Source organism: Crinia signifera, chromosome 9 (assembly GCF_055691185.1).
Source record: "Crinia signifera chromosome 9, ASM5569118v1, whole genome shotgun sequence".
Taxonomy (NCBI): domain Eukaryota; kingdom Metazoa; phylum Chordata; class Amphibia; order Anura; family Myobatrachidae; genus Crinia; species Crinia signifera.
The window spans coordinates 14,581,742-14,596,219 of record NC_139225.1 but is presented as its reverse complement, the minus strand read 5'-3'; the positions used below and the strand labels follow the sequence as shown (position 1 = coordinate 14,596,219).

The window sequence follows — 14,478 nt, the reverse complement described above, 5'->3', positions numbered from 1 at the left end:
CGGCGACAAGAGTAAGAGTAGACAGTGATGGCAGCAAGAGTAAGGGTAGACAGTGATGGCAGCAAGAGTAAGGATAGACAGTGATAGCGACAAGAGTAAGGGTAGACAGTGACGGCGACAAGAGTAAGGATAGACATTGACGGTGACAAGAGAAAGGATAGACAGTGACAGCAACAAGAGTAAGGATAGACAGTGACGGCGACAAGAGTAATGATAGACCGTGACAGCGACAATAGTAAGGATAGATAGTGACAGAAACAAGATTGAGGATAGTGACAACAGCAAGCGTAAGGATACAGTGACGGCAGCAAGAGTAGGGATAGACAGTGACGGCAGCAAGAGTGAGGATAGACAGCGACGGCACCAAGAGTGAGGATAGACAGCGACAGCAGCAAGAGTAAGGGTAGACAGTGACAACAGAGTAAGGACAGACAGTGACAGCTAGACAGTGACAATAGTAAGGATAGACAGTGACAGCATCAACAGTAGCAGCATAAGGACAGAAAGGGGCAACAGAGACAGTGGCAACAAAGTAATGAAATACTGTGATAGCAACAACATAATAATAATTTATTTATTAACAGCTATTTATATAGTGAAAACCTATTCCGCAGTGTTGTACAGAGAATAGTTGGACAGTCACATCAGTCCCTGCCCCAGTGGAGCTTACAATCTATATTCCCTACCACATGTACACACACACACACACACACACAGTCATTCTAGGGTTAATGTTTATATATTTGGATTGTGGGAGGACACCGGAGTACCCGGAGGAAATCCACGAAAGTATGGGGGAGAACATACAAACTCCACAAAGTTAGGGCCATGGATGGAATTGAACCCATGACATCGGCGCCGTGAGGCAGTAGTGCTAGATAGAGAGTACACAATGACAAGTGTAGGGAACAACAATATACAATTGTAATAACAGGATGCTCTATGGCTATTTATGAGGCTTTGCAGAACTGTAAGACTACCAGCAGCCATTACACAAGTGGAGGGGGAGCTGCACCAATAACCTCACCTGGAGCAGTGATATCATTACCAGACCGGAAGGACAGTGTGACTACCTGCGCGGTGCCTATGTGATCTTCTCCTTACCATGTAAGCTGATTGTGGTTGGCAGCATCTCCCTGGATTTGGGCCAGTATCACATACTAACCTGCCACTTTGCCATGCACCAGCGGAAGCCAGTAATGAATGTGTCCGAATATTCCTCGGTACCAGAGCAGGAGTATAGCATGTGGCACAGTGTCCTGGTGCATCGTTGGCAGTGGGAGGAAGCACTAATGCAGGCGCACCAGAAGAGACACTGGTGACCTAGTCCTGCCCTGCGGGTCACCCTGTACCCCCAGACAACGGCTCATCTAACCTACAAGCACAGCTTGTATCCCCGCACACAGGCAGCACTGAGTGCAGTGCCAGGCTGGGGGTACACTGCACTCATGTTGGGAGGGATGGCGGCTGGCAGGACCTTATGCTCACTAAGCTGAGATTCTAATGGGAGCCAGCTAGTGATACACAGCAACATTGTAGCGGGGCACATCTGTATATAGTGGGAGGAGCAGGGTACTCAGCAGCACAGAGTATTACAGGAGGAGCAGGGTCCCCAGCAGCACAGAGTATATCAGGAGATGAGGGATGTGTTAGTGAGGACAGGGCTGCATGTGACAGGGGCAGTGACATGATGTGAGGAGGGGAATGAAGGCAGCAGGAAGCCACAGACTGAGAGTTATATAGTGGGAGGAGCAGGGTCCCCAGCAGCACAGAGTATATCAGGAGATGAGTGATGTGTCACTGAGGACAGGGCTGCATGTGACAGGGGCAGTGACATGATGTGAGGAGGGGAATGGAGGCAGCAGGAAGCCACAGACTGAGAGTTATATAGTGGGAGGGGCAGGGTCCCCAGCAGCACAGAGTATATCAGGAGACAGGTGATGTGTCAGTGAGGACAGGGCTGCATGTGACAGGGGAAGTGATATGATGTGAGGAGGGAAATGGAGGCATCAAGAAGCCACAGACTGAGAGTTATATAGTGGGAGGAGCAGGGTCCCCAGCAGCACAGAATATATCAGGAGATGAGTGATGTGTCAGTGAGGACAGGGCTGCATGTGACAGGGGCAGTGACATGATGTGAGGAGGGGAATGGGGGCAGCAGGAAGCCGCAGACTGAGGGTTATATAGTGGGAGGAGCAGGGCCCCCAGCAGCACAGAGTATATCAGGAGGGGAGTGATTTGTTAGTGAGGAGAGGGGTGCTTTACTTAATGTTAGGTTACTTGCAAACTTGTGTGACAATTGTGATTTTGATAGGAAGTCTGATGGAAAGATGAGAACACGGTAAAGGAGAGGGAGGCCGCCGTCGCCCATCCTGCTGTTGAGATTTACATCTTGTACTTAACGCAGTCACTATGTACATGAATGTATTGCTGACGACACTGCGGTGAGTATACTGCCGGTGTGCGGCTCTGTGACGGAGAAGCCTGTGACCAGCGTGTTTCTCTGACACTTCACAGAGATTTTAATGCTTTTCAGATCTCTGTGAGCGAGATGTTTCATGCTCTGCCAGCTGGCACTGCTCTGCAGATTAGCTGGTAATAGTGCCCAGTGGCTGGAGGACAGCATGAAAGGCCTGACTGCATGCGGGAGATCACAGCTGCACCTTACGCAGATCAAACACTACAGTCACCTGTACAAAGCGTCAGCTTGAGGCACGCAGAGCAGCAATTACCCCAGGACGGAGCATAATGACTGCTCCGATTCCTTTGGTCTGAACAGGGGATCTGGCAGCAGCACAGAAAACAATGACTGTGCACTTTACTGCGCTATAAGCCAATTTATTCATAGCTATGGAAACAATTTATGAAAGATAGTTTAGTATATCAGGGATGTGAGCATTTGTGAGAGACCTCAGTGTTTGTCCATTGTATGCACACATCAGACTGCACGGACCATGAATGTGCAAACTAAGCGACCTGATTCAGATTTGCAAGCAAAGCAACTGGTTATCATCATGCTGCACTGCAGAGGGGCAGATGTAACAAGTGCAGAGACCTGGGTAACACTTTGTGGCGGAACGTGACCGTGCCAGCGTTCCGTGGCGTATTTTTCTCCCGCCTGTGTCTGTGTTTCAGCAAGAGAATTGCGGAATGCCGGAGATAACAGGATATTATTACTTATCTGAGCTGTATACCGCAGACTGTTCTCTGTGAGGTTATACATTCCCAAAGCCTGGTATCACTTACTGTCGCATACTCATATGAAGGCAATAAGGTAGTTGTTGTGGCACAGGAGAAACTGGAAGGAAGGATCAGCAAAACAGGATACGGTCGAATTGTCGCCCCCAGGTTGACAGTCATTAGGTCGACACCGTTGGTTCGACATACAGCAAGGTTGACAGGGGTCTAGGTCGACATGGGTGAAGGTTGACAAGGGACTAGGTCGACAGTGGTCTGGGCCGACACATGCGTTAGGTTGACATGGGTTAGGTCGACTGTCAAAAGGTCAACATGGGGTTTTCTGACTGTTTTATTGAGGCGACATGTGCCGACAGGCGGTATTTCATGCCCTACCATCCACTAGGGCGTGGTGGGAGAATAAAATAGTGTGCCGAGCGCAGAAGCATTGCGAGCGAAGCGAGGGGCTGCGGTTCACTTCCAACTGTGTCCATGTCGACATTTGGGGCAAAAAACAGTGAAAAAACCCATGTCGACCTCGTGACAGAAAGTCATGTTGACTATTTCACCTGTACATTCTATACGTCCGTATTTTGACCTTGTCGGGATTTTAAATGTCGGGATTTGGACCTTGTTGGGATTTTCTCCTTGTCGGTATTTTGACCCATTCAGGATTTTGACCCTGTCGGGATTTCAAACCGAATCCGATGTAACATGTGCACCTGGGTAACACCATGCTGCACTGCAGGGTTCGGATGTAACATGTGCATAGAGAGTAGATTTGACTGGGGGGGGGGTGTCCACCCTGACATCTAAACTTTAGTGTAGAGCTTAGCTATCTAACATCTGTGGGCTACATGCAGAAGCAGCCAGTATTTACCCTGCACAGAAACAATATGCATGCATTTGCTCCCGTTGTGACTTGGTGACTTTAACATCCCCTTGGATAACCCCGCTGATCCTGGCACCTCCAAACTCCTCTCTCTCTGCTCCTCTCTTGGCCTATCTCAGTGGACTACCTCTCCCACCCACATCCAAGGACACTCCCTCGATCTCGTCTTCTCTCGCTCTTGTTCCCTTACTGACTACACTATCTCAGCTTTTCCTCTTTCTGACCATCACCTCATCTCCTTCTCCCTCACTGCTTCCCCCTCTCCCACCCCCCCTCCCAAGCGCATTGTCTCACGGCATAACGTCAACACACTTGATCTTGCTGCCTTCTCAAACACGCTGTGTCCTCTTCTCGCCCCAATCGCCCTCATGTCCTGCCCGAACCTCGCTGCCTCCCTCTATAATGACACCCTATCTTCGGCATTGGACTCTGCCTGCCCTCCCTCCTCTATCCCCCTTCGATGCTCCAACCCCCAACCGTGGCACTCACCTATCACCCGATTCCTTAAAAAGTGCTCTCGCACTGCTGAGCGCTTCTGGAAGAAATCACGCTCCCTTGCGGATTATCTCCATTTCAAATTCATTCTTTCCTCCTTCAGCTCTGCCCTTGCTCTGGCCAAGGAATCCTACTTTAAGTCCCTCATCCTTTCCCAATCATCCAATCCCCGCAGGCTCTTCGCCACCTTCAACTCCTTGCTCTCCCCCCCTCCTCCAGCTCTTCCGTCCTCCATCGTAGCCGCTGATTTTGCTACCTACTTTTCAACCAAAATCTCCTCTCTCAGGACTGCCATCACTGCTGCCATGACCTCACCCTCTCCCTCCTCCCCTCCTACATCTCCACTCCCCTCCTTCCAACCCCTGTCCTCATTTTACCCCACCACTGCTGCTGAAGTCCACTCTATCCTTCAATCCGCTTCTCCCTCCACCTGCCCGCTTGATCCTATCCCCTCCAATATTATCCGTCGTCTCAGTCCATCAGTCTGCTCTCACCTGGCTCACCTCTTTAATCTTTCCCTATCCTCTGGGATCTTCCCTTCCTCCTTCAAACACGCTCTTGTCTCCCCAATTCTCAAAAAAACAAATCTGGACCCCAACTCTCCATCCAACTACAGGCCCATCTCCCTCCTCCCTTTTGCCTCCAAACTCCTAGAACGTCTGACCTATAATCGTCTCCTAAGCCACCTTACTGCTAACTCCATTCTAGACCCCCTCCAATCCGGGTTCCGTCCTTTACATTCCACTGAAACTGCCCTGACCAAAGTCACTAACGATCTACTATCGGCTAAATCCAAAGGCCTCTTCTCTATCCTCATCCAGCTTGATCTGTCGGCTGCCTTTGACACTGTTGACCACCCTCTCCTGCTCAACACCCTCCGCTCCTTTGGCATCACTGGCACGGTCTTCTCCTGGTTCACCTCATACCTCTCCGATCGCTCCTTCTCCGTCTCCACTCCGAGCTCCTCCTCTCCTACTACCCCCCAGCCAGTCGGTGTTCCCCAAGGGTCAGTCCTTGGCCCTCTCCTCTTCTCCCTCTACACCACCTCTCTGGGCACCCTCATCAGCTCCTATGGTTTTCATTACCACCTTTATGCTGATGATACCCTAATCTATCTCTCCTCCCCCGACTTATCCCCATCACTTCTGTCCAAGGTCTCCGAATGCCTCACGGCCATTTCAGCCTGGATGACCCAACGCTTCCTGAAACTAAACATGGCTAAAACTGAACTTCTAATCTTCCATCCCCCGAACATCCCCTCTTCTCCCACTATCTCCATCAGCATTGGTGAAACCGAGATCACGTCCACCGACCAAACGCGCTGCCTTGGTGTCATCATTGACTCCTCCCTCTCTTTCACCCCCCACATTCGTGCTCTCTCACAGTCTTGCCGCTTTCACCTACGCAACATCTCACGCATCAGACCATTCCTCTCCACTGACGCGACCAAAATTCTCATTCACTCTCTTGTCATCTCCCGCCTTGACTACTGCAACATCCTTCTCTCTGGGCTACCTCTCACCCGCCTTGCACCTCTCCAATCCATTCTTAACGCTGCTGCTAGGCTCATCTTCCTCTCCCGCCGCTCTACCTCCGCCTCCCCCCTCTGTTTATCTCTTCACTGGCTCCCCATTCCTTTCCGAGTTCTCTTTAAACTCCTCACCACCACCTACAAGGCTCTCTCCTCCTCCACAGCTCCCTACCTCTCTTCACTGATCTCTATCCACACTCCCTCCCGTCCTCTTCGCTCCATCGCTGACCGCCGACTGACCTCTCACCTAATCACCTCCTCCCACTCCCGTGTCCAAGATTTCTCTCGCGCTGCCCCCCTGCACTGGAACAACCTCCCGCCACCCATCAGGCTATCTGATTCCCTTACCTCCTTCAAGCGCTCCCTCAAAACCCACTTTTTTCGACTAGCCTATCCCTCCTCCTAACCTCTTTTGATCCTCCTATCCTGCCTCCGTTCCCCTCCATTCCTACTTATCCTATTGTATTTCGTTCGTCCACCCACCTATTTTTAGTATGTTAACTCTTATGAGCAGGGCCCTCCTTCCTCACGTACTCACCCTACCTCATTACCTCACCTGTGCTCCTGTCCTGTTCTTCCCTTCCTCTACTTCATCTTCGGTCTCCTTGACTATTTTGACACCTACTTCTGAACTGATGCTGATTTTAGTTCTACCAGCTATACCCCTATTTATACTGTATCTTTCTACACACCCTGTACGTTACCTTGTAATTTTTTTTTTTGTTTGCTATGTACGGCGCTGCGGACACTTTGTGGCGCCTTATAAATAAACGTACTACTACTACTACTACTGTATAATAACGTGGGGCTTGATTCAGACTTGTTTGCTTGGCTGCGTATACTTGCAGCCTAGCCAACAGGTTAGCGTTGCCCACTGCCCGGACGAACGCCCATCGGACAATGGGACGCATTTGGAACCGAACAAAAGAGTCTGAATCGGCCCTGTGGTTTGTTTAGGACACAAAATGACTTATTTTGTGGATGATACTAATGACTTGTAAAGGCGTGACCATAAGCAATTACCTCGGACCACTCAGACATCTCCCACTGTGGCCCACACGCTGGATTTCTGCAGGTCTTCTTCTCGTCTGGTTTAGTCACGTCCGTAGAGTCGCACAGGTCACTGTACACTGAGCTGTCAAACCCAGGAGAAATCATTTTCCAGCAGCGTACAATACGGAACTGATAGCCCTCGCCACAGGTCCGCGAACACTCACTCCAGCTGCTGGTCTCCCACCTAGGATAGAGCAGATTCACTAGTACCAGAACCCAGATACACAATAATCGCCATCAATTACATATACAGTGGGGTAGATAGGAATTCTGTGTGGTGGCACTGCAGAGAGTAGCGGTGCAAAAGGCGGCATTGTCAATCAAGGTAATAATAATATGCGGCATGATTGGAGATACAGATGTGTCCTCATTGAGGGCGGGATGTATCAACATACATCTCCGCCCTTCGCACGGCAGCCGCCGCGATGCTACCGCATATGTACTAACATATGCGGCCAGCATCGGGCTGCGGTAACGGAGACCCCCGCGATACCTGTGATGTGGGCTGCGGGGGTCTCCGTCACCTCCCGGCGGCTGCAAGCGTCCCCCTGTGTCTCCTCCTCCCCCCTGAAGCCGGATGTCCTGCCGGCTGTGACACCAGGGGGAGGAGATGATCACAGGAGGACGGGAGGGGGTGGGCGCGCGGACGTCGGACGGCGAAAGAAGCCCATAGGCTTCTATAGGGTATCGCCACCCAGAGGGTGGCGATACCCTCCCTTGCGAAAACGGGGCGGACGGGTATTGATACATAGGAAAATGCGGTAAAACGGGTGTTTTACCGCATTTTCCCGTTAGTACATCCCGCCCATATACAGCCGCAATACACCATGCAGTGTGAGATGCCGCGTACCTCTAGCCTCAGTAAACCGTGCAGCGTGATATACCTCATACATCCAGCCTCAGTACACCATGCAGCGTGATATACCTCATACATCCAGCCTCAGTACACCATGCAGCGTGATATACCTCATACACCCAGCCTTAGTACACCATGCAGCGTGATATACCTCATACATCCAGCCTCAGTACACCATGCAGCGTGATACACCTCATACATCCAGCCTCAGTATCCCATGCAGCGTGATATACCTCATACATCCAGCCTCAGTACACCATGCAGCGTGATATGCCTCATACATCCAGCCTCAGTACCCCATGCAGCGTGAGATACCTCATACCTCCGAGCCTCAGTACACCATGCAGTGTGAGATACCTCATACATCCAGCCTCAGTACACCATGCAGCGTGATATACCTCATACATCCAGCCTCAGTGCACCATGCAGCGTGATATACCTCATACATCCAGCCTCAGTGCACCATGCAGCGTGATATACCTCATACATCCAGCCTCAGTGCACCATGCAGCGTGATATACCTCATACATCCAGCCTCAGTACACCATGCAGCGTGATACTGTATACCTCATACATCCAGCCTCAGTACACCATGCAGCGTGATACTGTATACCTCATACATCCAGCCTCAGTTTCCCATGCAGCGTGATATACCTCATACTTCCAGCCTCAGTACACCATGCAGCGTGATACAGTATCATACATCCAGCCTCAGTACCCCATGCAGCGTGAGATACCTCATACCTCCCAGCCTCAGTACACCATGCATTGTGATATACCTCATACATCCAGCCTCAGTACACCATGCAGCGTGATATACCTCATACATCCAGCCTCAGTACACCACGCAGCGTGATATACCTCATACATCCAGCCTCAGTACACCACGCAGCGTGATATACCTCATACATCCAGCCTCAGTACACCATGCAGCATGAGATACCTCATACATCCAGCCTCAGGACACCATGCAGCGTGATATACCTCATACATCCAGCCTCAGTACACCGTGCAGTGTGATATACCTCATACATCCAGCCTCAGTACACCATGCAGCATGATATACCTCAAACATCCAGCCTCAGTACACCGTGCAGCGTGAGATACCTCATAATCCAGCCTCAGTACACCATGCAGCGTGATATACCTCATACATCCAGCCTCAGTACACCATGCAGCGTGATATACCTCAAACATCCAGCCTCAGTACACCGTGCAGCGTGAGATACCTCATAATCCAGCCTCAGTACACCACGCAGCGTGATATACCTCATACATCCAGCCTCAGTACACCATGCAGCATGAGATACCTCATACATCCAGCCTCAGGACACCATGCAGCGTGATATACCTCATACATCCAGCCTCAGTACACCGTGCAGTGTGATATACCTCATACATCCAGCCTCAGTACACCATGCAGCATGATATACCTCAAACATCCAGCCTCAGTACACCGTGCAGCGTGAGATACCTCATAATCCAGCCTCAGTACACCATGCAGCGTGATATACCTCATACATCCCGCCACAGTACACTGTACAGCCGCGGTCACACACAGTATAGGCCCGGCAGATATCATTTTAATCAGCAAGGTTTGCTTGTGCGTCTGAATGAATAACATGCATTTTAATGGGTTAGTTAGTTGCATAAAACAGATGCTCGACGATAGCGAGTCATGCCACAACGTGAGCAAATATGAGGGCTAGAGATATGTGGACACATCTGTTAATTTGTAAAGCACGTTATTATTGGTCTCCTGAGGGCGGACGGGTGTTTAGAACAGCGCAAGCCATGAATCATATACACATTATGCAGCAGAGTGAAATGAAGTGCACGCCATAGGTCTAGAACAGTGTTTTCCAACCCTGGTCCTCAAGTACCCACAACAGTGCATGTTTTCCATGTCATCCAGCAGGTGCACTCATTATTCAGACACATTTTAAAAGATTAACAGGTGGAGCTAATTATGTCACTTGTGATTCTGTGTGGAGACCTGGAAAACGTGCACTGATGGGGGTATTGAGGACCAGGGTTGGGAACCACTGGTCTAGACAATTAAATGGAATGCTATTTTAAAACCCATCTTAAGCCAGGGTAATTTGTCCTGTAGATCACAGCCAGCCATCGGTCATTCTCAGCAGCCTTTATGGATGCAGCCATGATGAGGTCGGTTGGCCCTGGAAATCTGAGTGTACCTTGGCTGACACTCTCGCCCAGCACAGAACTCATGTACGGGCTCAGGACGGGTCACTGCGTCGCAGTATGTGTCGTCCACCTCTATACCGTCGTACCGCACACACATGGCATAAACGGACATCACTCCTGTGGGCGGAAGAGCAGACACAGGATAAAATACACACATCACCCTTCCACTCTATAGCAGTGGGTACACTGGATCTGACAGTGTGTACGCAGCCTATTAATTACTAATCCCATCACAGAGGCATAAGGCACTTTGTGTCTCATGCCTCAGTAATTTCCTAGTGAAGTGATAGGCTGAGATTTGCCTGTGCTGAATGTGTGTGACACAATGATGTGGGAATGCCTGTGTGGGGAAGCACATGGCAATCTGGCATTGGTGAGGGACTCCAGCTATCAGTAATAAGAGATGCTGGTGATTGGCGACCGCAGAGGTTTCTGGGCATAATCGGCATAACAGCAGGTTTGGTTCTCTGTTGTTAAAACGGGAAGAAAATAGGTTGTTTAAATGTTGAGTAGTTACTTTAAATTACACATAACGAGTGTGATTCAGATGAGGCCACCGGTGATGTCAGAGCAGCCACAGATTTATCCAGTAACCAAGGGTGAAATTTATTAGGATGAGAGATTCAGAGAGTGAGAGATTTGGTAAGAAATCTCCAGTTTTTTTTTTTTTTTTTTAAAGCGGCAATCATTTACACTGCAAAATCAAACTGGTTTTGCAGTGTAAATGATTGCCGCTTTTAAAATAAAACCTGGAGATTTCTTACCAAATCTCTCACTCTGAATCTCTCATCCTATTAAAATTTCCCCCAAATGTCTAAACGTTTATTTTTAATTCAACTATTTTCATTGGCACCACAATGACGGGACGGCCGCCAGGGTGACACATGGCGCCCGTGATATCCATTCTATATCATACAAAAGAGCAGCATAGAAAGGGCCACAGGTGCCTGGTAATTGGCACAGTGTAGCCCCAGTGGCTGATGCACTCTGGATTAGGGCGTTACCACTGTATTCCAAAAGATTCACTATACAGTGTCTGGCCATGCTCAGCAGACAGGCCACGCGCCAATGCAGCTCACTATGATGAGTCAATACCAACACCGCAGTATGGCAGCAGCCACTGGTCCTAGTACTATTATTATATTATCGCTGCCACCACGAGCCATGGAATGGGTAGAGAGTAATGGCCGAGGCTGCTGGACACACAGACGCATAATAAGCTGCCATATCATTCTGCCATCCTCGGCTCTCACAGCAGGGCATTGGCAGCAGTCACAGCCTGGTCCCACCTGGGAGTCTGCTAGTGCTGTGCCCATCTTACCACAGTGCTACTGGGAGCCTCATGACTGGGACCAGGTGATGTTTGTGGAGGTCACTACTACCGATACCTTTATTATTGGTGTGGGTCTGCCATGGTGCCCATGCACTGCCTTCACTTACTCAGCATGTGCAGTGCGGAATCGCACATAGTACCCAACGCAAACTGGTGCAGTGCTGCCCAGTGTCTCAAGCCTGGCGCAATATGGAACATTACTGTGCTGAAGAAATGGAACAGCTAAGGGTACACCACCAGCGTATATCACCAGCCTATACCACCAGCGATATCCAGCATCTAATATCAGCAATGTCCAGCATCTACCACCAGCGATATCTAGAATCTGCCACCAGCGTATACCACCAAGGATATCCAGCATCTGCCACCAGCGATATCCAGCATCTACCACCAGCGATAGCCAGCATCTACCATCAGCGATATCCAGCATCTGCCACCAGCGATATCCAGCATCTGCCACCAGCGTATACCACCAGCGATATCCAGCATCTACCACCAGCGATATCCAGCATCTACCACCAGCGATAGCCAGCATCTACCACCAGCGATAGCCAGCATCTACCACCAGCGATATCCAGCATCTACCACCAGCGATATCCAGCATCTACCACCAGCGATATCCAGCATCTACCACCAGCGATAGCCAGCATCTACCCCCAGCGATATCCAGCATCTACAACCAGCGATATCCAGTATCTGCCACCAGCGTATACCACCAACGATATCCAGCATCTGCCACCAGCGTATACCACCAACGATATCCAGCATCTATCACCAGCAATATCCAGCATCTGCCATCAGCGTATACCACCAGTGAATACCACCAGCGATATCCAGCGTGTACCACCAGCAATATCCAGCATCTGCCACCCGTGTATACCACCAACGAGATCCAGCCTCTGCCACCAGCGCATACCACCAACGATATCCAGCATCTACCACCAGCGATAACCAGCATCTACCACCAGCGATATCCAGCATCTGCCATCAGTGTATACCACCAGCGATATCCAGCATCTACCACCAACGATATCCAGCATCTGCCACCAGGGATATCCAGCATCTACCACCAGCGTATACCACCAGTGATATCCAGCATCTGCCATCAGTGTATACCACCAGCGATATCCAGCATCTACCACCAGCGATATCCAGCATCTGCCATCAGTGTATACAACCAGCGATATCCAGCATCTGCTTTCACCCGAGTACCCGTCATTGGTGCACTATTCAGCCAGTTGTCCTGAAGCTATATCGGCTGGTAACATACAAGCAGACCTGCACCATACTGACATACTGTACATGTGCCTGAACTGCAGGGACGTCACGGCTGCAGTAATCACTACCCAGTAATGTCACTTAGGCCTGTAACTCACATGCTGGGACCAGGGAATCACAGCATCCAAATAGTCTTCAACAATGGATTCAGCAATTGTCATAGGTCGACATGGTCAAAATAAGTTTTGTGGATTTTTTTTTTACTTTTTCATCTTTTACCACCTAAAGCATGGCAAGGGGACACAGTACACTAATTTGGGGTCCTTGTGCTAAAATCTACACTTTGACACCAAATAAACTCCCTCGTGTTGAGCGTTGACTGTTTCCATTTCACCCTTTTGCCTATTTGGGGTCGGACTGTTGACGTTTCATACCATAACCCCTAGGAGCCCTGGCCTACCCTCTGGGGATTTACAACCTGTATCTACCTTATCAGAGCAGAGCAGGGCGTTTTGCTCTCATTGGCCAATGTAGGTGTAACACACTAACCTGTGGTGCAGGTGGCGCTGCATGGCTCCTGAGATGACAGCTTCCACCGGTACATGTCCACAGCGCTTATTCCCTGCACCTTCCTCAGTAGCTTTGGCCCTTTTCTAGCGACAGACAAAGCGGAGAAGGATGAGTCCCGGCTTGGTACAAGCAGAGGTCTAGGTCAGTCCTTACAGCATGACAATGACTCAGGATATACATACAGGTACAGGACAGACAGTGTAGTAAGTGCTGTGCGCTGAGGTGTTGGGTTTGGGTTTATAAAACATACCTGTCCTGATCCCCAAGTAGAATCCCCAGCCTGGTTAGAAGCAGAGCTTCCACTGTCTAAAAAGAGAGAATGGGATAAAAATACCCAATATAGAAACAGTTCAGAATATAACAGAAATGCCTTTTTCTTTGTCACTTTATCAAGGTCTCAGTCAAACAAGGAGAAAGTGACTCCAGTCTTTGTCTGTGTCTGGCTGGCATGGTGGATTCGCAGGTGGTCACTGGGCAGACTCTGCCTGGCCATAGTGATCCAGCCACTGGCCGCTACGTGACAATACTACTGGGTTCTATCCCCCTATAATATGAAGATAGTAATTACTAGATGATTTCCCCAAATCAGCCCTCAAGGCACGCTAACAGGCCAGGGTTTAAGGGTATCCCTGCTTAAGGACAGAGGGTATTATCAAATTAAATAGGGAGACAGTCATCACAGGTAGAGAGGTTTTAGGACATGCACTGAATGGGGGGTGGGAGACGGGGGCAGGAGAAATGTGATGTCACAGAAAGGGTAGTGGATAAGTGGAGTAGCCTCCCACCAGAGGTGGTAGAGGCTGAAACAGTAGAGCATTTTATACATGCATGGTAAAGACATAAGGATATCATTACTGAGACCTAAGAGACCAAGGAATAAATAGGGTGTGAGGGTACCGTAATGGGCACGCTAGATGGGCCTTCTCAACTGCTATCACATTCTGTCACATTTAACTACTTTTTTTTAGCTCCCTCCCCCCCCCCCCCCAAGGGGAAGCCCAGAGAGGAGATGCCGAGGCTGCATGTCAGGGGCCAGAGACAAAGTCTGATGTCATCAAGCCCTGCCCCCATTCTAGATAAATACCAGAAACCACAAGTCTATGGAGAAAGAGGGACTAAAATTATGCGATTTTCTGCATTTATCA

General features: G+C 49.7%; 1 protein-coding gene across 12 annotated transcripts in view; it reads right to left on the bottom strand.

The window, feature by feature from the left end:
- ADAMTSL2 (ADAMTS like 2) overlaps nt 1-14,478 on the bottom strand; it is a 112,680-nt gene that overhangs the window by 14,259 nt on the left and 83,943 nt on the right. For all 12 annotated transcript variants that reach the window (XR_014460989.1, XM_083161101.1, XM_083161100.1 and 9 more), the window contains 3 exons: nt 13,313-13,416; nt 10,203-10,329; nt 7,119-7,332 (listed from right to left, as the gene is read on the bottom strand). Coding sequence is in view for 11 of the 12 variants with exons in the window: in XM_083161101.1 (XP_083017227.1) it covers nt 7,119-7,332; nt 10,203-10,329; nt 13,313-13,416 (445 nt within the window). In the remaining variant the exon portion in view is untranslated. The remainder of the gene's footprint in view (nt 1-7,118; nt 7,333-10,202; nt 10,330-13,312; nt 13,417-14,478) is intronic.